We start from the raw sequence: 20,278 nt of genomic DNA on the forward strand, positions 1-20,278 counted from the left end.
GTGGGGGTGGTTTTTGTATTGAAGTGTTTCTTTCCACTGATGCAGATACTGATTCTTGTGCCAGTTGCACATCTTCTTGGCTGTTGTGGTTTGAAGTAAGGCAGGCGTGAGAGGGGGTGAAGGTAGAATATGTGATGTGCCAAGGGCTCTTTGATTAATCTTCGCTTTCAAAATTTCCTGGGCTGGTCTCACTTTGTTTTTTTGCTTTATTTTTTAAATTGAAGTATAGATATAAAATGTTAATTACTGCTTTACAACAAAATGATTCAGTTATGAACATATATACATTCTTCTTAAAGTATCTTTCCCACTTTGGGTTATCACAAGATCCTTCAGCCTCTGTGCCGTCCAGTAGGGCCTTGCGGTTTGTCCATCCTCTGTGATCGTTTACGCCTGCTGGCCCTGGCCTCCCTCTCCACTCCCCCCAGCCCGTCAGCACCTCGCAGGCTGTCCTGTCTGTGAGTCCTGTTTCTGTTTCATGGACAGGTTCGTTTGTGTCATAAATTAGATTCTGAGCGGTATCGTATGGTATCTGTCTCTCTCTTTCTGACTTATTTCACTTAGTACGATCCGCTCTAGTTGCATCCATGTTGCTGCAAATGGCATTATTTCATTCTTTGTTTTTCTAATGACTGAGTAGTATTCCATTGTATATATGTTATCCATTCATTTGTTGATGGACATTAGGTTTGTTTCCAGGTTTTGGCTGCTGTAAAAAGTGCTGTTCCGAACATAAGGGTGCATGTGTCTTTTTGAAATGAGTTTCTCTGGGTGTGTGACACGGAGTGGAGTTGCAGGCTCTTATGGTAACTCTTTTTAGTTTTCTGAGAAACCTCCATACTGCTTTCTGTAGCAGCTGCACCAACTTAAATTCACACCAGCAGTGTTGGAGGGTTCCTTTTCTCCTCACTCTCTCCAACACTGACTTTTGTAAACTTTAATGATGGCCATTCTGACAGGTGTGAGGTGGTACCTCATCGTAGTTTTGATTTGCACAGCTCTAATAATTAGTGACGTTGAGCATCTTCTCATGTGCCTGTTGCTTATCTCTATGTCGTCGTTGGAGAAACGTCTGTTTAGGTCTTCTGACCATTTTTTGATTGGGTTGTTTGTTCTTTTTTGTGTTGCTTAATTGTGAGAGCTGTTTGTATATTTTGGAGATTAATCCCTTGTCAGTTGCAGCCTTTGCAAATATTTTCTTCCACTCTGTAGATTGTCTTTAATTTTGTTTATGGTTCCCTTTTCTGTGCAAGTATTCACTCTTTTAAAACCAGTATTTAAAACTGGCTTCACTCTCCTCCTATGACGTGCCAAGTAATCATGATAGTAGTCAACCATATGCACTAGTCTTTCAGTGAAAAAAGGTGAAATTTGTGATGCTGCTTTCCTTAGCAGTTCTGTGAGGTGGGTCATACCTTACTCCATGTTAGGCGCGAGGACCCTGCAGGCTAAGTGCTTCTCCCAGATCAGGAAGTTATGAGTGGCTGGATTGGGTGGGGACACAGGTCTTGTTCTCCAGAGCCTGAAATACGTCCTCATTGCACGAAACCTCAAAAATAAGTGCAGAGACGGGAACAGGAGAATCACTGTCATTTCATTACCTGGATGCGTCTTTTAATGTTTTTAGCGTCTCTCCTTCCTTTTTTCTTATTGATTTGTGTAGTTGAAGCAACACTTTACATGTAATCACATCTACTGATTATTTTCCTTTATGCTAGTAGCTTAAGCATGTTTCAGGTCACAGCCTTCACTGGTAAGACCGCTTGCCTGCCGTGTTGTGGTACATTAGTTGTTTGGAAGTTTTGGGTGAACGGTATGTGTCAGCATTCTCAAAAGTTAAGAAAAATTTAAAGGAATGTTGATTTATAATTTTTTTTACTTTTTCTCTCAACATCTTACTACTTTGTTTAATGTTAGGTTCCTCAAATTCTAAATGGTCCAAGTGTTATGTGAAGATTCTAGCATTGAAAATTTTCTTACAGGGTTTTTTACCTAAGCTCCACGGGGAGCCTGGCCTACTAAGAAGCACACCTTCTCTCTGTAAAGACTCCGCGCCCTGGGGCCTGAGCAGCGGAGCTGTGCAACCCCAGACGCACTGGGGTCAGGATTGCTGTAGACATTCAGCTTGGCTTGTGTTGAGGGAACTCTCAATAGCTTCTGCAGCTCGCTAGGAGCACGGTGTTGGCCCTGCTGGGAAAGAGGCTAGAAAACAACACACATCATCAAATGCCCACCGTAGACAGTGTCTCTCTCACGCCTCACAGTCAGGTACCGGAGAACTGAGGTCGTTTCTTTTTTATCTCTGAATCCCCAGCTCTCAGAACATAGTAGGCGTTCAGTAAATGTTTGGAGAAACAAGTCGGTGAACAGCAGGAAGTTTCCTTATAAGGACGTGAGCCCTGTCTAGGTAGGCACCTTTGATTCCGTGCCTTCTGTTCACAGAATGGCGCGTAAATGGTCATTTCCTTCTTGTTTCTTGGGTCTGGTTCTGCCATCAGAGTCCTTTTTCTCCAGTGTGATGCCTAGTCCGTTCTTGTTGTGAAAAGTAACATCTGAGAAGGATCATGTGGAAAACAAAGCAGAAACCCTGCAGACGCTGGAACTTGACAAGTTCTACGTAGTGGACTCTGTTACACCTCGATTCACAGCATGTTATTTTTTCTTCCATAGATGAAAATAAACCCATTTGGATGCATGCTGAGGAGAGGGAAGAATGCAAAGTAAGAACACATTATTTTGTGAAGTTTTCTAAACTGAATATATTGCTTGATAATTATCTACTTGAAATTCTTTGTTGCAATTTAGGGAAAACAGAAGGATGGGACGTCCTTTGGAGAGTACGGTGGCTGGTACAAGGCCTGCAAAGTTGACAGGTGCGTCTGCTTGCCGGGAAACAGACACTCAGCTGTGGGAGGCGCTGACGCTTCCAAGGCAGCCTGTCAACCACGTCATGGGTAAAGTTCCTCAAGGCGATGTGGCTGCACAGGCCCTTATTTTCCCCCAGGTTCCAATAAAACTCCATAACTTTGTAAGTGAGATAATTTGCGTATACAAAACCCACCTTAATATGATGCCATGGGCCCTGTTCATTAACGCTGAGTCTTAAGACTAGCTCCCAGGTTGCAGGAGGAGAGATGGCTAAGCGGAGACACAGCCTTTAAGGCCATAGGGCAGACTTGCAGGAGCAGGCCGGCAGCGCTGCGGAGCCAGCACTTTGCAGCTGTGTCCAGGCGCACACCCCGTCTCCCACGGCCCCAGGGCCTCCTGTCTGCAGAGGGCCGTGTGGCTCCTCCAGCGTCAGCCTGCCAGCCTGGCCCAGTGCGGTTTCCTCTTCTGACCGGAACACTTCTTGTCAGTAGTCTCTTCCTGTTTTAACTTTCACGTATTCTCTAAGACTCAGTTTACTAGTCTTCTGTTACTATTTCAGGAAGACGCTTTTTATTCTGAATCCCTAGTTTGGAATAAATATCCCTCCTCTGACTCCCCATAGCACTTACCATAATTTCTGAATTTCACATGCCTTCTCCCAGTACGTGTAGACTGTCTGAAAACATGAGTATAGCTGCTTTATCATTTACTTAAAACTGTTTATTGTATCCTTTTTGCTGCGTCGGGCCTTAGTTGCAGCACACATGGGATCTTTTTGTATCTGCAGTGTCCTTTTGCGCACACAGGTTCTCTAGCTGTGGCCCGCCGCCCTAGTTGCAGTGCAGCGTGTGGGATCTAGTTCCCTGACCAAGGACCGACCCTAGACCCCTGCACCCCTGGCCTCTGGCCCACCGGGGAGTTCCCAGCCTATTTCTGAAGCTCCCGTCATCAGTAAGAGGACAATCCCCTGGAGCATCTGTAGTGAAATGAGCTAGATTTACTTCTCATTTGTTAACGAGACTGCTCTGTCAGCAGCACAGAAACACACCTCTGTGTCCTCGCTGCTTGGTCTTCCACAGAGCCGTCATCCTCTGACTCCGGCCCTGCTGCTGATGAGTTCTGGATTCGCGCTGTTCCCCCTCTCCTTGCAGCGGGAAAGGAGGAGGTGGAGAGCAGCGTTGGAACGCGTGTCCTCTGTACTGCCTGGCACAGCCAGCTCTGCCTCCAGGGGACGCCTGATGGCCACTGGACAGACCCAGCACAGACCTCCCTGTTGAGACTGCCCAGTAGGCTGTGTGAGCGGAAAGAGCTCCGGGGTTTGTCCCACCAGCCGCGGGGCTCAGTGCTGTAGGCAGGGCATGCTTGAGTTAGAAGAGCCTTTTAGAATTTTACAGGGAAAAAGTACTGTAGAAATTTAACTTTAGCCAGACGATAAGTATGTTTGTCCTTTAGATTAAGTGCTGTTGATAGTGGCTGCTCCGAAACTTATATTGAATCAGTTTGTGTATTGTATGCTTTCTTACAGTCCAACTGTCACAACTACTTTAAAAAACCTTGGGGCACTTTACAGACGTCAAGGTAAATTTGAAGCTGCGGAAACACTGGAAGAAGCAGCCATGAGGTCTCGTAAACAGGTCAGTTAGCAGCCTTCTGCTTATAGCTTTGAGTTTGATTCTGTTTTATGAGACTTGTTGAAATACTGATTTAGAGAGAGGAAACATTTCCTGTTTTAGTTTGTACAAATAAAATCGGGTTGCTCAAGTGACGTAAACGTGACACCACAGGCACCAGCTGCAGAAGCAGGAGTCAGAACCACCAGAATCAGCAACGTCTGTGCCTTCGGGGACGTTGTCAGGAAGACAGAAGGCATCACGGAGTGGGTGGACGGGTTTGCAGACCACATCTCTGGTGCGGTCCAATATCCAGAATGTATAAGAACAAAACGACCAGCTCGTGAAGAAATGAACACAGGCCCTAAGCCGACATTTCTCTGAAGATACCGCACAGCCGCCACCAGCACATGGAAGGACGCTCCAGGTCGTCAGTCATCGGGGGAGGCACGTGGAGACGCGGCGAGGCATCGCTTCACACCCTCCAGGACGGCTGGCAGGAAAAACACGGCAGAAGTAGCAGGTGTTGAGGAGGAGCTGTAGGGACTGCAGCCCTGCTCACGGCTGGTGGGGACGTGGACGGCCCAGCTGCCTGCCCGAGAGGGCTCCCGGGTGCCGGGGCAGATGCTGCTGGTTCCCCTTCCTCCGCGCCGTGTTCTGTGCAGCTGCTGAGTCAGCGAGTGGTGACCCCCTGCTCCTGGGAGGCACACTCCGCTCCTGCACGTCTCTGGTCACACTCAGTCACCAGGCCAGCACGGCGCTTGTCTGCACTGCTTCTGTCCAAGGACGCCTTCTGTAGTCTATGTTGCTGACTCGTTAATGTTGACGTCATGGCCGGCAGCGTAACTCCTGCCTGGAGGGAGCTCGTCTCCACGAGGCACGTGCCCGCCTCTCACGTAAGCTCAGGTCTCCAGAGGAGACTCGAGCACCACTCGGGCCGCCGACCAAAATGTGGACAGCACGGTTCCGAGCACCTCAGACTGGGGGAAGGACGTTGTCTGCAGCATGAGATGACGCAGGAAAGCAGTGTCACCTTGTTCCGTCCTAGTGGGGATGTGCATGTCAACTGACCTGAATTTCCCTCCACTCTCTGTGTGTCTGTGAACCCCCACGGAAGCACTGAGAGTGTTGATTTGGGATGACAGATCCATTTTGGCCGGTAGGTGAATTGGCAGGTATGGCCTCCGTGAGTGATGAGGAAATATGTTCATGGCAGCGTTGGTTTCAGTAGGTTCAGTGTCCAGACAGCCGCATGTTCATCGATGGATGAATGGATACACCGTGTGGTGTATCTATGCGATGGAATGTTATTTGGAAATCAAAAGGACTACTGAAGCACTTTGCTTCATTTGAGGTGTTTTAGTTACGCTGAAACACGGTTTGTAGGGAACTTACAAGGAGAAGGCTTGCTTACTGCCCTTTAGTTACCAGTTTTCAGAGTTAAGAGGGTAATATGTTACTATATCCGTGTACAGGTATAAAGATGGCAGGTTCTGTTTCCTGTTTTTAGGACTGGAGGGGCTGATGTGGTTTTCCCCCCAGAATGGTATATGTGTAGGTTGTCATGCAGTAGTTGGTTTATGGCGACTTTCGGGCTGTTGAGGTAACAAAAGTTACCTGTTGAGATTCTGTGCAGAGGGATTAGGGAAGGCCCAGCCGAGGGCCTGGCCATGATCCTGTCCCTGCCGCTGCCCCCGCGGGAGCCCCTCTGTCACCCTTCCTGGGTCTCCGACTGAGGGACTGCTGTCCTGGGGAAGGGGCTCTGAGCACGCGCCCTGGGTGTGTGCGGCCTGGGCTTCTGGCCCTCGGTCTGCGATGCCCCTTCATCGTCGGGCCTTGCTGTGACCCAGCACCGCGCAGTGTTACCGGCCAGCAGCGTCTTGAGTCTGGAGCTGAGCTGCAGATGTTTGAAGAAGGGGTTGCCAGTGCTTTGCTGAGAACGGCCTCTCCTGACAGGAGGGCCAGGGTCCACTTCCCTGTGGACGTCGCCGCAGCGTGTGGTCTGTTTGGGGCTGTGCCCCTTGAGGAGGAGACCGTGAGGGTCAGTGGAGGGATGGAGTTTGCGTGCGTTGTCTGGGTGGGAGCTCCACCTGCAACTTCAGACGGGCTGTAGCTGCTCATCCGTGGCTCTGGGGTGCGCGTGGGAAGCCCGCTGCCGGGCGCTGACGCAGGGACCTGCACGCAGGTGTGCGCGGGTGATCCTGAGGGTAAAGCGCGTGGCCTCCGCTTCCCTCTCCGGAGCAGGAGTTTGCCCTGAAAATGCTGTTCGTAAGCCAGGGGCTAGTTTCTTAAAATGTTGTACTGAGAACAGTGTAACCCATGTCTTCACCCTGTACTCTGGAGGTGCGGAACACCGAGCCCTTGGCGTTACCGTGTTAGAAACTGGGCGTTTCCCCACCATCTCACGAGGAAACTTGCCAGGTGTGGAGGAGAGACGTCCCCGTGTGCTCACCAGCTAGACTGAGTCACCAGCGTCTCTCCCCCATCTGTCCTTCAGTCCTTTTGCTGGGATGCCTTTCACAGTTGTCTGCCTCAGTACACTTCCTTCTGAATACTTCCGCATGCCCCTCACTACCCAGAGCTCAGTATTCCTTCATAGTGTTTTAAAATTTGAGATAAAAATCTACATACGGTGGAATGTACAAGTCTATGTTCTTAAGAATCCCTGTTCTCACTTACTCTCCAATGTTTCAGAGCTTTTCCCCGCTAGTACATGTTTAGTCATCCCAGAAATCCACAATAGGCTCAAAACTAGAGTCAGAAGGTCAGCGTGGCAGAGTCCCGGCATGCGTGGAGGGCAGAGAAGGCTGGTGCAGCAGTTCGGTGAGAGGAAAATCGCTTCCCCCACAGCGACCTCTGAAGCTGGCGGCCCTCTTTCCCGGGAACTCACAGACAAACCCACACCACAGGGTTGGTAGGAGGAGAGGAGATCGACAGATCAAGCCCTGAGCATTTGGAGTGGGACACTGACTCCAAGAGCCTAGACCACCAGAGAACGCACCCTGGGGCGCATCAGGTAGTGAGAACTCACAGAGGAGACCACTTGAATACATCACCCGGGATCACCCAACCACCACTAGCGCCCTGTGCAGGACGCCTCATCTAAACAGCAAACAAAACAGAAATACAAACCGAGTCATCAGCAGACAGGATTACCACCTCACGCAACCTTGCCCAGCAGAGGAAAGACAAACAAAAAACTCAGCACAAATCTCACCCTGTATGAAGGTTACACAATCCACGGGACCAACCACATGAGGGCAGAAACCAAAAGGAAGAAGGAGCTCAACTCTGAAGCCTGGGAAAAGGAGACCTCAAATACAGTAAGTTAAAAAAAACAAAAAGAATGTAAAGGCAGAGAAACACTACACAAGTGAAGGAACAAACTAGAAACACAGAAATCAAAATAAATGAAGAGGAAATAGGCAAACTCCCTGAAAAAGAATTCAGAATAGTGATAGTAAAGATGATCAAAAACCTTGAAAACAAAATGGAGAAAAATGCAAGAATCAATTAACAAAAACCTCGAAGAATTAAATAATAAATATACAGAGACAAACTGCACAATTACTGAAATTAAAAATAGTCTAGAAGGAATCAATAGTAGAATATTGTAGAATAATAGTAGAAGCAGAAGAACGAATCAATGAGCTGAAAGATAAAATGGTGGAAATAACTTCTGAAGAGCAGAATAAAGTAAAAAGAATGAAAAGAACTGAGGACAGTCTCAGAGACCTCTGGGACAGTATCAAACGCACGCACTAACATTTGAATTATAGGGGTCCCAGAAGAAGAAGAGAAAAAGAAGGGGTATGAGAAAATTTTTGAAGAGATTATAGTTGAGTATTTCCCCAACATGGAAAAGGAAATAGTCAATCAGGTCTTAAGAGGTGCAAAGAGTCCCATACAGGATAAACCCAAGGAGAAACACACCAAGACACATACTAATCAAACTAGCAAAGACTAAACACCACAAAAGAATATTAAAAGCAGCAAAAATAAAGGGAAAAGCAACAAATCACATACAAGGGAAACCCCATGTGCTTAACAGCTGATCTTTCAGCAGAAACTGCAGGCCAGAAGGGAATGGCAGGGTGTATTTAACGTACTGAAAGGGGAATATCTACAACCAAGATTACTGTACCTGGCACGGATCTCATTCAAAATTGATGGAGAAATAAAATGCTTTTCAGACAAGCAAAAGTTAAGAGAATTCAGTACCACCAAACCAGCTTTACAGTAAATGTTAAAGGGACTTGTATAGTCAAGAAGTACAAGAGAAGAAGTCTACAAAACCAACCCCAAACAATTAAGAAAATGGCGATAGGAACATACATATCAATAATTACTTTAAGTGTGGATTGATTAAATGCTCCAACCAAAAGACACAGACTGGCTGAATGCATACAAAAACAAGACCCATATATATGCTGTTGACTAGAAACCCACTTCAGACCTAAAGACACATATAGACCGAAAGTGAGAAGATGGAAAAATATATTCCATGCAAATGGGAAGCAAAAGAAAGCTGGAGTAGCAATCCTCATATCAGACAAAATAGACCTTAACATAAAGAAGATTACAAGAGATAGGAAGGACACTGCATAATGATCAAGGCATCAGTCCAGGAGGAAGACATGACAACTGCAAATACCTGTGCAGCCAACACAGGAGCACCTCAGTACGTAAGACAAACACTAACAGACATAAAAGGAGAAACTGGTAGTAACACAGCAACAGTAGGAGACCTTAACCACCCCGCTCACACCAATAGACAGATCATCCAAACAGAATTAATAAGGAAACACAGGTCTTAAATGATACATTAGATGAGATGGATCTCATTGATATCTTTTGGACATTCCATCCAAATGCAGAAGAATACACCTTCTCAAGTGCACATGGATATTCTCCAGAATAGACCACATCTTGGGTCACAAATCAAACACCAGTAAATTTAAGAAAATTGCCATAAAAAGGAACGCATTTGAGCCAGTTTTAATGAGGTGGATGAATCTAGAACCTATATATACAGTTAAATAAGTCAGAAAGAGAAAGATAAATATTGTATTCTAACGCATATATACGTAATTTAGAAAAATGGTAATGAAGAATTTATTTACAGGGCAGAAGGCAATGGCACCCCACTCGAGTACTCTTGCCTGGAAAATCCCATGGATAGAGGAGCCTGGTAGGCTGCAGTCCATGGGGTCGCTAAGAGTCTGACACGACTGAGCGACTTCATTTCACTTTTCACTTTCATGCGTTGGAGAAGGAAATGGCAACCCACTCCAGTGTTCTTGCCTGGAGAACCCCAGGGACGGGGGAGCCTGGTGGGCTGCCGTCTATGGGGTCGCACAGAGTCGGACACGACTGACGCGACTTAGCAGTGGAGAAACGGACATAGAGAATAGACTTAGGAACGTGGGGAGAGGGGAGGAGAGGGTGAGATGCATAGAAAGAGTAACATGGAAACTTCCATCACCCTGTGTCAAACAGAGAGCCGTGGGAATCCGCTGTACGGCTCAGGAAACTCAAACAGGGGCTCTGTGCCCACCTGGGGGTTGGGATGGGGCGGGAGATGGGAGGGAGGTTCACGCGGAGGGGGTATGTGCATCCTATGGCTGATTCATGTTGAGGGCTGACAGAAAACAACAGTTCTGTAAAGCAGTTATCCTTCAATAAAAAATAAAGCACACAAGTCCGAGTACAGCGTGAGTGCTAACGGCTGAAACCCCCGTCCCCTGCCTGGCTCGCAGGGCCTTGACAATGTTCACAAGCAGAGAGTGGCGGAAGTGCTGAGTGACGCCGAGAGCGCGGAGAAGCGGCGGAGCCGGGAGAGCCTCGGCGCGGACGCGGTCAAGTACGAGAGCGGCCCTGACGGCGGCGAGGAAGTGAGTATGAGCGTAGAGTGGAACGGGGTAAGTACAGTACACAGCGCGCGCCCGGGCCGCCCCGCTCCCCCGTGGGCTGCCTGCTTTTCTCCAACTAAGTTCAGATTAAGCCTTTTGTAAGTTCGAACCTTCTGCTAATACTGCAGTCTGTACTTGTTTGAAGAGATTGTCTTCTCTTTAGGAATCTGTGAGAGCTGTTGGCTTTCCTCTGAGCACGTAATGCTGATTGAGTGTCCTGGTTGTTTAAAGCACACTCCATCATCTGGTTTGATTTCAATGTTAGGATTAGTGCGGCAGAGAACTAACTCGCTTTTTTAACGTAACCCATTTTCATTGCTAACTTCAGTGCTCCTAATTTCACTGACGAGGCTGCTGTAGATTTTGTTAGAATTAATCAGTCCTTCACAGGAAGATGATGATCAAATAGAACTTGTTTGTAGACGAGGACAGGGTGGGGCCTCCCACGTGGCACCAGTGGTGAAGAACCCACCTGCCCATGCAGGAGACATAAGACACGCAGGCTCAGTCCCTGGGTTGGAAGATCCCCTGGTGGAGGGCATGGCAGCCCACTCCAGTGTTCTTGCCTGGAGAATCCCGTGGACAGAGGAGCCTGGCGGGCCACGGTCCATGGAGTCGCAAAGAGTCAGACTGAGTGACTCGGCACATGTGCACCCTCTTCCTGTGCCGGCTCAGTCCACGGAGGGCCTTTGGGTTGCAGGCTTGTGCTTGCGTCAGACACGTTTCACCCCCCTGGCGGACTCCCTCCGAGGAATGTCTTCCCATTGCTGTTCCCCAGGGTTGCCAGAGGGCGTGTGGCCTTCTGCACCTTCTCCAGTGCGCTTTTGTAACACTGAGCCGGTGTCTTTGCAAGTTCACTTTCACAGGCGAGGGCTGGATGCAGGTTCACCTTTAATACGGTCAGGTGTGCTGTTCTTTTTTTGTTTTTTTTGAAGTCATGTTATGCAATTTGATGAGGGTTTCAGGTTGCTCAGTGGTAAGAATCTGCCTGCAGTGCCAGAGACCTGGGTTCTATTCCTGGGTCGGGAAGAGTCCCTGGAGAAGGGAATGTTAACCCACTCCAGTACTCTTGCTTGGAGAATTCCAGGGACAGAGGACCCCGGTGGGCTACAGTCCATGGAGTTGCAAAGAGTTGGACTAAACAATAATAAAAAGTACAATCTGACCAGTTATGACTGTGCAGATGTTTTGCCAAATAGTTTAGGGTCTCTCTTACAGTCTGTCTTTTTGAATCTGTCCTTCGGGATTTTCCCTGGCTATAGCAGTTGGGCACGGGTCAGCATTCTGGGCTGACGTTTCGCACAGAACTCTGCCGGCCAGCCTTTGAGGGAGCGCCTGTTTCTGTCTTTATGCGGCGGCTTCCCGGCTTTGATCTTCTGTGCCAAGACAACCAATCAGCATGTGCTTCGACCACGCGCCCCTCGGGCAGGCGCCCGGGGCGTCCGCGTCCCCCGCACTGTGTACTGTGCTCCCCGTGGTGGCTGCTGTCCGCGAGCTTGGTGTGGAGGGCCCGCCGGCCGCTAGTCCTGAGAAGCCAGGGGGCAGCGTTGGAGCCTTCAGAGTGAAGTCCTGGGGGAGCTTTCTCTTGAGACAGTATTTCTAGGTCATTCTTTCAGTGATGTCAAGGGATAATAAAATCATTGACACCTCAGGGTTCTCTTAGAGTCTTCACGACTGAGACCCGGGGTGAGGAGAGCTGCTCTCATCCCCCGTGGAGGGCTGGGCCGTGGAGTCGTGGGTGCAGAGGGTGGAGGCCCCCACCTCCCTCCCCCAGTGCCTGCCTGGTCCCGCCTTCGTCTCACGTCCTCTCCCCGGGACAGGCTGTCACTTAGGACGTGCACACGTGGGCACGGGGCACCTCTTTACTTAACTCTTGGACACCAGCGGCTCTGCGTCTTCGACAAAATCCACTCCAGGGCATTTGGCGTGGCAGTAGGTTCATTGGCTGAAAAGAATTAGATTTTAGGTCATCCAGTGCAGCGCCTAAAGTCACTTTGGGCAGCATAAGGGACCCCCCCTTCAAATGGGGTCTTCTGTGCAGCAGCGAGTAAGCAGAAAGCTCCTGGGGTTCACTGGGGAGGGACAGGGAGAGCCCGCTCAGACCACCCCGCCCCCGCGGGCCTTGCTGTCAGACCAGCGTCCCTGGAAGCGCTGAGGTTCGGGGGCCATGCTGCAGTTGACTTGAAGAGGCAGGAAAGCTGTATGCCCCTTAAGTGTTGTTTAAATTCAGCTTTGCTGAATCAGAGGAGCCCACTGTAAGCCTCACCTGGGTTTGGGGCTCACACACGCTGTCCCCACCTTCTCTGCCCGGGTGTGAGGTTAGGTGCCTGATGCCATCTCGGCGTGTGTGCAGGCTTCCCTGGGGCTCCAAGGCAGACAGACGAAGAATTGTTGCTGTTTGCAGCCACTTTCCTGTGGGCATTAAGATCTTCTCAGTGTTAACGTGGTCAGGATAAAAGATAGAAATAAACTGAGTTGAGGCAGACGCTGAGGCTGGACGTGTCTGTAACTTCACATTTCAGATCACAGGTTCTGTGAGGCAGGCACCTTGTTCTTTACTATCACAAGGACTTGGTACACACTCACAGTGAGAAAATGCTATTTAGGTTGTGTTTTATATTGGGGTTCTATGTTAGAACTTAATTTTTTAAAAAAGGATTTCTCGGGTAAAGAATTTGTCCCCTAATAAATAAATGTGAGCCAAGTGGACAAAAACACAAAAGGGTTTCAGTGCTCCTTAAAAAGTTCGGAGGCCTCTGTGGAGGGAGAGCGCTGAGCGAGCAGCCCTCACTTGGGTTCTCCCAGGACCCCGGGTGCAGGCCTCCCCAACACTCAGAAGCAGCACTGGCCGTGAGGGGCAGTCAGCCAGCGCCGGTGGGCTGTGACCTTGACCCTTGACCCCTGCAGGAGCTGCACGGCGGGCTCAGCGCCCCGCTGAACCGCATGCTGTCACAATGCACGGGCAGAAAGCCTGCGGGGCATATTCTGATAGTTCAGGTGACGTTTCTGGATCAGATTCTCAACGTGGTAGATAACTTCTTTAGAGAGGTACCATTCTGTTCTTTTTTAATGTACCGTAAAGATCATAATTGAAGTGCATGAAAGTGTAACTTCATCAAGAGTTGTTTTTAGGTAGACTCTTCAGGTCTAAAAGTCACTGTCAGGATAAGTCTCTGAATGGTCCTGCCTCTAAAGACACAGATGCTCCATGCACACTAACCCTTTCTGGGTGAAACTGGCCTGGGGGCCTCTGCGGCCTCGCGTGTCAGCCGAGGGGGCTCTGCAGAGCCTCGGGGCTGCACTGTGATTAAGGACTTGCATCGGCAGTGGTCCCCCAGGCCCCAGGAAAGGCCGCACGTCTCCCATTCTGAGTGGAGTGTCAGCCCGGAGTGCCGGGTTCTCTGCCGGGGTCCTCCTGAAGGAGCTGCGCTCCGCACGCGCAGTCTTGTCAGGCTGCCCCCCATGTTAATGATTCCGAAAGCTTCTCACACAGTCAGCTCTTCCCCGGGATTACTGGGAATGAGATATACTGTTAATGACAAATAGTTTAATTTTTATTTTTAAAAAATGACGTTAGGAAGACAACGAGAACATACCAAAGGGAGAGAATTTAAAAGGACCGAGTCCCCCGAGGCCGTGGCTGATGCCCACTGCCGTGCCGCTCTTTGCCCGACCCTTGCCCCGTCAGTGTCTGTTCAGAAGCCCGCTCTCGACGCAGGCGTTCTTCCGTGGAGGATAGCGGTCTAGACTGTTGGCCAGGTTGAATGCAGGGACACTCCCCACCCCTCAAGTCTGTGCTGAGTGGAAACCCGCCCGGCTTGGGTCGGTTTGTGCTGTCCTTCGGCTGGTTCTCTCAGGGGAGGGTCCCAGGGGAGGGTCCCAGGGGGTGAGAGCAGGGAGGGTGGGCACCCCTCCCCAGATTTGCTCCCCCTCCAGCTTACCCCGTGGGGGGGCGGGAGAGAGTGAGTGTGTGCATGTGTGTGAGAGGTACTTCTGGAACCTGAGTGAACTGACTCTTCCGTACCCTGAGTGTCTAGGACAGGAATATTATAAATGACACTCCTATAGTGTAGCACTGAATTTTGAAGTGAACGGAAGTTGTACTATTTACAGAATTATATTAACATTTTAATAACATTCTTTTTCTGAAGAGCAGCAAGAACTTATGTTTTCTTGTCCTCCCAGCACTGATGGGGAGTTGGTAACAAGTTTTATTTTTCCATTTTAAAGATGAGAAAGATGAAGCTCGGGCTGGTTAAATGACTTGCTCAGCATCGCATGGTGAGTCAGCGCGGGCGGGTGGGCGCAGGTCCCCGCGGGCGGGCTCCCTGCTGGCCAGGACCAGGATGCGCGCCGCCGCGGAGACCCGCGTCCTTAGTTACTTTTACTTTGGATTATCAACTGCATGTTTAAAATGTGCTGTAAACTTTGGAAGCCAGTGTTTCTTAAAACTTCTGAAATGTCAGTGTACGTTAGGGAAGCCCCGTCTGAGTTGAGAGGCCCCCGTGTGGCTCGGGGCTGCGGGCCTCCTGGCGCAGGCTGGCGTGAGCGCACTCCTCGCCAAGCGCGGACTCTGCTGTAGCCACTGTGCTTTCGTCCCGGAATCCCCTTACGCTCAGTGGCTCGAAAGCCGTGTCCTGGTTGTCTGTCAAGGAGATCTCTGCCACGGTGCCAGTCCACGTTCTAAACTGTTGGATTTTATTCAGACGACGATTTGGCATGATGGGTAGATGAAGTAAAGGTAGCTTACATAAGGCCCGGGACCTGTTTCATCCGGGGCTGACAGGAGCAGGCAGAAGGTCATCCCAGATACCGAAGCAGTTGAAACGCCGCCAAGGTGTTGTGACCTAGAAATACTGTGGGCCGAGCCGCGCTGTGAGGGCGCGGCCCGGGCCGCTCACCGGCTCTCTCTCTCTGTCTGACAGGCCTAGCCGCCCTGTGCGACACCCGCTGTCTCCTGCATGACGGGCTCCTCCTCTCTCCAGCGCTGACCGCTGTCTAGCATCCCTAGGACTCTCCCTCTGACTGGCCACTCCTCCTGGTGCTGCTGTCCTGTCGGGGCTCCTCACCTCTGTATACATGTAGCTTTGCCAGATATGTACTTAGTAACCCAGACTGTGTCAGTAAGCCCCCTGCTGTGTAACACGAGTGAGGCGGCGACGCGCGGTCAGCCGTCCCCTTGTGAGAGGCAGCGGCAGTCCCCGAGTCCCTGCCGTGGCGTGATGGCGCCCGTGACCCTCCTAGCTGTCAGAGCGGGGCATGCGCTCTCCCGGCGCCCGGCGGTCCTGGCGGGACCTCCCGGGCCCTGGGCCCTCCCCCTTGGATCGTGCTCACGTAGAACCTGCTGTGTGGAATTTTGACGATTCTGCTTTCCTCTGCTAATCTTTAAGTGTTGAGTGATTTGTGTACTTGTGTCTTTCTAACTTCTAATAAACTCACCCCAACTGACCTGCGTCTTGGTGTCTGTCTGCCTCGTAGAACTTCTCACGCTTTCCATGGGATGCGGCCTTGCCGGGGCTTCTACGGGGGGAGGGGTGGGGCTCCTGCTCATCTAACCAGGTGGTTCCTTCTGAGAATAAAATCTGCTCTGTACACATGTTTTTCACTCCTAAGTGTTTGATTTTCACGTCCAGATCCTGCCGCGGGTTTTAGTTATTAATGTCTGAGTCAAGAACGGGAGAGCTGGGCGCACTTTACTTGTTTCCTACCAGGGTCTAAGGGCTTTTAATTACGTGTATAGGATGAATGTTTTGTTTACCTTCCCCACTACTTTTATAATCAGCATGTAATAAAACAGTCCTTTAAAACTGAACGAAGCAGCAGTGTGTCTGTCGCACGTCGATGGAACTGTTGAAAGGCAGCTGCCGGTGTCAGATCTGCGTGGTCTGGGTCCTGTACGTTATGTGGACCCAGCGCCTCCATGTAGAGTTTGATTTTGGTGCTATTTCTAGAAGCTGCCTTAATTTCCTTGAGACTTTCTGCGTATCTTTTGTTTCAAAACAGTAATGTAATTAATTTTCCTTCGGGGATTTTATTACTTTTATTTGAATAAGCTTTTTCATGTTCAAACGTTTTCATATTCTTTGGGTTATCTTTAATGAAATTTAAAATAGGCAGACTTCTGTTTGAAGTGTATTTGCATACATGGTAAATTGGTAATTTCCATAGGACTCATATAACCAGCAAGTCGCAGACCGGCAGGTCAACCATGGTGTGGATTCTTGGAAGGAGAACCCCCTGCAGCTTCACATTTGTTCACGTTTCTTTCAGGATGGCACTGGATCTTTAAAACGCAGTGGTTCCTTTAGCAAACTCCGGGCTTCAATTAGACGCAGCAGTGAGAAGCTGGTTAGGAAGCTGAAGGGAGGAAGTTCACGAGACAGTGAACCAAAGAACCCCGGGTAACTATCTCCAGCCCGCGCGCCCCCTGCCCCGCCCGCGCCCGCCTCTCCCACTGGCTTCGGCACACACTCCAGCCTGCGCCCCACGTGGTAGCCATGGAAAGGTTTAGTAGTTGCAATCTAATTATTTGCCAGGACAAGTTGAGAAATAATTGTGAAATTTCCTGTTTAGAAGCTAAAAGAGCTGAAGGCTTTAAAAAATGTATGGAGTTCTTTACTTTTGTTTCGTTACATGTTCAGAGAAAGCCTTAGCAGTGAAAATTAAGAATTTAATATTAAAATACTGAGCATACTAACTTTTCTCTTAACATGCATTATTCATTTTTAAAGCCAGTTTTAATCTTTTGAAATCAAATGCCAGCTGAGTATATTAAATCCCATCATACAGGTATTATAGGAAGAAGATGGTTTGACAAGACTTTTTTTTATAATGAGTTTCTTTTGGAGATTTAAAAAACCTTAGCTTTTGCCATGTGTTTAGAAAAGTGTCTTGGTGATGAATCTTTTAGGGTCTTTGGAACAAAAGCTTTTAAGTTGTCAGAGGAATTTGGTTCTAAGATAGTCCTTGTCTTTTATAAGGGTCCTCAGAGGAAGGGCTCTTTGTCCTTCTCTGTTAAGTGTTAACAGGTTGCCTGGTTTCTGGTTATTTTTGGTGTAAATGGCTTCCTCTTTCTGGGTGCATTTCTTCTAGAAGCACTGCACTGTGCTGTCAGCTGGGCTGTGAAACTCAGCCTCTCTAAAACGGTCCCTGCTGTTTAAATGTTGATTCTTAGTGTGACTCAGTTGTGAAGCATTTCATGCTAAGTGCTGACCCGTTACTCTTTCGGGTGACGTGTGGGAATGTAAAGCTGTGCCCTTTGCTGTCGGGCATGTCCTGTCTCGTTCCTCCGTCCTCGGGGAGGGTCTGAGTCCCGAGACCCCTGGTGTTGCTCAGCCCTGCCCTCGGGCCCGAGCCTCGCTGGTGGGGAGAGGGGCCCGCCTCGGCTCTGCCCCCACCGTGGTTTGGCTGGTGGCGGACTTGCTTTGGAGGCCAGAGGGACAGCTGGATTTCTGCATGCTCCCGTCGCCCTGCTTCTCAGCAGTGTCTGCAAGCCGCGCCTGCACAGGGAGCCGTGTGCGAGCCTCCGACATCCGCTGGGAAGCCGCTGCAGGGCTTGGACGCGGGGCTGTTGTGCTGGCGGCGGTCCTGCCTGCAGGAGACAGGCGCGGCTAGGGAAGGAGGTCCTGAGGGGTCCCCGTTTGATTTTCAGAACTAAAACGATGGGGTGCTGCCTGCCCCTCCGACGTTTGGAAGATTGAGCCTCTTGTTCCCAATGCTGGGAGGGCTGAGCCGCTTGCTGGGCCCTGGCCGAGTCCGCTCCTTCCGCAGCCGGCTCTGAGGCGTGCGGGGACCGCCCGGCATGCCCTCGGTGTCCACAGGCCGCCCCTGGGCGCGCACACGTCGGCCGGCTGAGGGCCTGGGCGTCTTGCGGCCCGCCTGTGACGCGGAGCCCGCGGTTGGTCTCTGCCGTGGCGTGTGTGGCCGCTCCCTGGCGCTCAGTGCTGGGCCAGCCCGAGGGCGGGCCTGCTGAGGATGGACCCCCACGGAGCAGACTAACAGTCTTCACATATAATGTAACTTGGGATGGCATCTTATGGAACTTTTTGAAAAGTAAATAATTTATGTTTATTCCATCAAATGCATAAGAGAAGGTAATCTTTCCAGATAAGAGGAGCAATCTTAGTTCCCTGGACAGGTGGCTCCAAGCTGAGCGGGCCTCAGTGTTTCCTGGGCCGGGGCCCGTCCCTGCGTTTCTGATGGGCGGGGGGCACACGAGGGGGACTTGCCCGACAGGCGCCGAGCTGGGGCCTGTGGGAGCGGGGTCTGTGGCCCACGGTGGGCACACTCCAGGAGGCCCTGGCTGCCTTGGCATTGCAGACCCTGAGGGTTTAAGTCAGGGTGAGGATGCGATTCAGAGGTGTTGACAGGCATCAAGTTATTCTTTCATCTCATCTTGTAAAGAGAAGTTTGAGCACAAAGGTGGTGTATCTTTCTTAGAAAACGCTAGCTGGCCAGTTACATCAGAGAATCATGAAGTGTGCCCAGATGTCCGTGCTTGAGATCGGGGTTGATTCTGCGCTGCGCTTTGCTCCTGAGAGGTTCTGGACAGAGGAAAAGCATGCAGGGCTCCGGGTTCCTGGGCTGTTTCTGTCCTGTCCTGGGGGGAGTTTGGGGAGCGAGTTTTACTTGGCGATCAGTCAGTTCAGGCTTTGTTTTCAGTGTAGTTTGTTGGGTGGGACCCCAGGACCTGCCTGCCGTGTGCCTGGCACTCTGCCTGCGGCACTGGTGGCCCCGCGGCCAGCCCCCGGACCTCTGGTCCCCGCAGCTGGAGCGCTTGTGTGTGCGTGTGCGTGTCCGGTTGCACTCAGCCGCCACACCTGTGCCCCAGCCTCACGGCCACGCACTCAGCATAGCCGACGTCAGCAGTCCAGATGCAGAACTACTGACCCTATCAAAAGCAATTAGAAATCACCCTTCCTGTTGGTCCTTTTAGCTTTTAAAGCTAAGGTGACTTTCTGTTTGAGGTCATCCATAGTGGCATTAAGCAATACAGTATCTTATAACTATCCATAATTTAAGTTTAGATTGTGGGTAATTTGCAGGATATATTAAGTATTTTAAAGGTGTCAAATCGAAGAAAAAAGTAAATATATGTATAAATCACTCTATTTTGTGTAAATCCAAAGCCATGAAATTTGTTTTAAATTTTGGTTTCTAGGCAGAGAAACCCTAGCCTCAAAGTTCTACTAATAAAAGTTATTTGTTTTTCCTTAGATTTAATATGGAAAAAATCTATGAAATACATACTGCGTTCATGCATTTGATCTCAGTAGTGAGCGGGGCCCTCTTTGGCGTGGTTGCTCAGGGCCACATTTATGGGCCCGCGGGCGGCGATGGCAGGGCCTCTCGGCTCCGGGAGGAGCCAGGCTTCAGAAAGGAGCCAGGCTTCAGAAAGGGAGGCTCTGAGGACGTCGAGGTTTATCCGTGGCACTCCGAGACAGGCTTTTTGACGAGGAAGACGCAGAGAAACTGCGGTTTTTGTCTAACGGGTGTCGAATACAGTATATCTGGGGCATCTGTGTTGGGAACCGGTGGGCCCCCCAGACGAGGCGAGCTGCAGGCCTGCTCCCGGTCAGGGGTGGCCCAGACCCCGTGGTGTTCGGCCGTGGAGGGCTGGCCCAGGCCCTGTGGTGATCGGCCGTGGAGGGGTGGCTTGGCTGCGCTCCCCACTCTGGTGACTCACGTGTGCTGCTGGTTTGTCCTTGCATGTCCGCCGGGCCGGTGCAGCATGAAGCGAGCCAGTTCTCTGAATGTCCTTAACGTGGGTGGCAAGGTGGCCGAAGACCATTTCCAAGTAAGGAGCCCCACCCCGCTGTAGCATCCGTCGCCTTCCGGACGTGCTGGCGGGGCCCTGGCTCCGCACCGCCGCGGCCTCGGCACAGCCTG

At 50.3% G+C, this 20,278-nt stretch overlaps 1 protein-coding gene across 14 annotated transcripts in view; it reads left to right on the forward strand.

Annotated features, from left to right (window-relative positions):
• Positions 1-20,278, forward strand: part of KLC1 (kinesin light chain 1) — a 64,439-nt gene that overhangs the window by 38,750 nt on the left and 5,411 nt on the right. Inside the window, exons 10-15 of one of the 14 annotated variants that reach the window (XM_065905997.1) lie at positions 2,671-2,720; positions 2,806-2,873; positions 4,394-4,502; positions 10,238-10,399; positions 16,661-16,791; positions 20,120-20,186. In XM_065905997.1, coding sequence (XP_065762069.1) covers positions 2,671-2,720; positions 2,806-2,873; positions 4,394-4,502; positions 10,238-10,399; positions 16,661-16,791; positions 20,120-20,186 — 587 coding nt within the window. Of the gene's footprint in view, positions 1-2,670; positions 2,721-2,805; positions 2,874-4,393; positions 4,503-10,237; positions 10,400-14,620; positions 14,672-15,315; positions 15,839-16,660; positions 16,793-20,119; positions 20,187-20,278 lie in introns of those variants that run through there. The other 13 variants (XM_065905999.1, XM_065905998.1, XM_065906000.1 and 10 more) reach the window with 13 other exon arrangements.

Source organism: Muntiacus reevesi, chromosome 15, assembly GCF_963930625.1.
Source record: "Muntiacus reevesi chromosome 15, mMunRee1.1, whole genome shotgun sequence".
Classification (NCBI taxonomy): domain Eukaryota; kingdom Metazoa; phylum Chordata; class Mammalia; order Artiodactyla; family Cervidae; genus Muntiacus; species Muntiacus reevesi.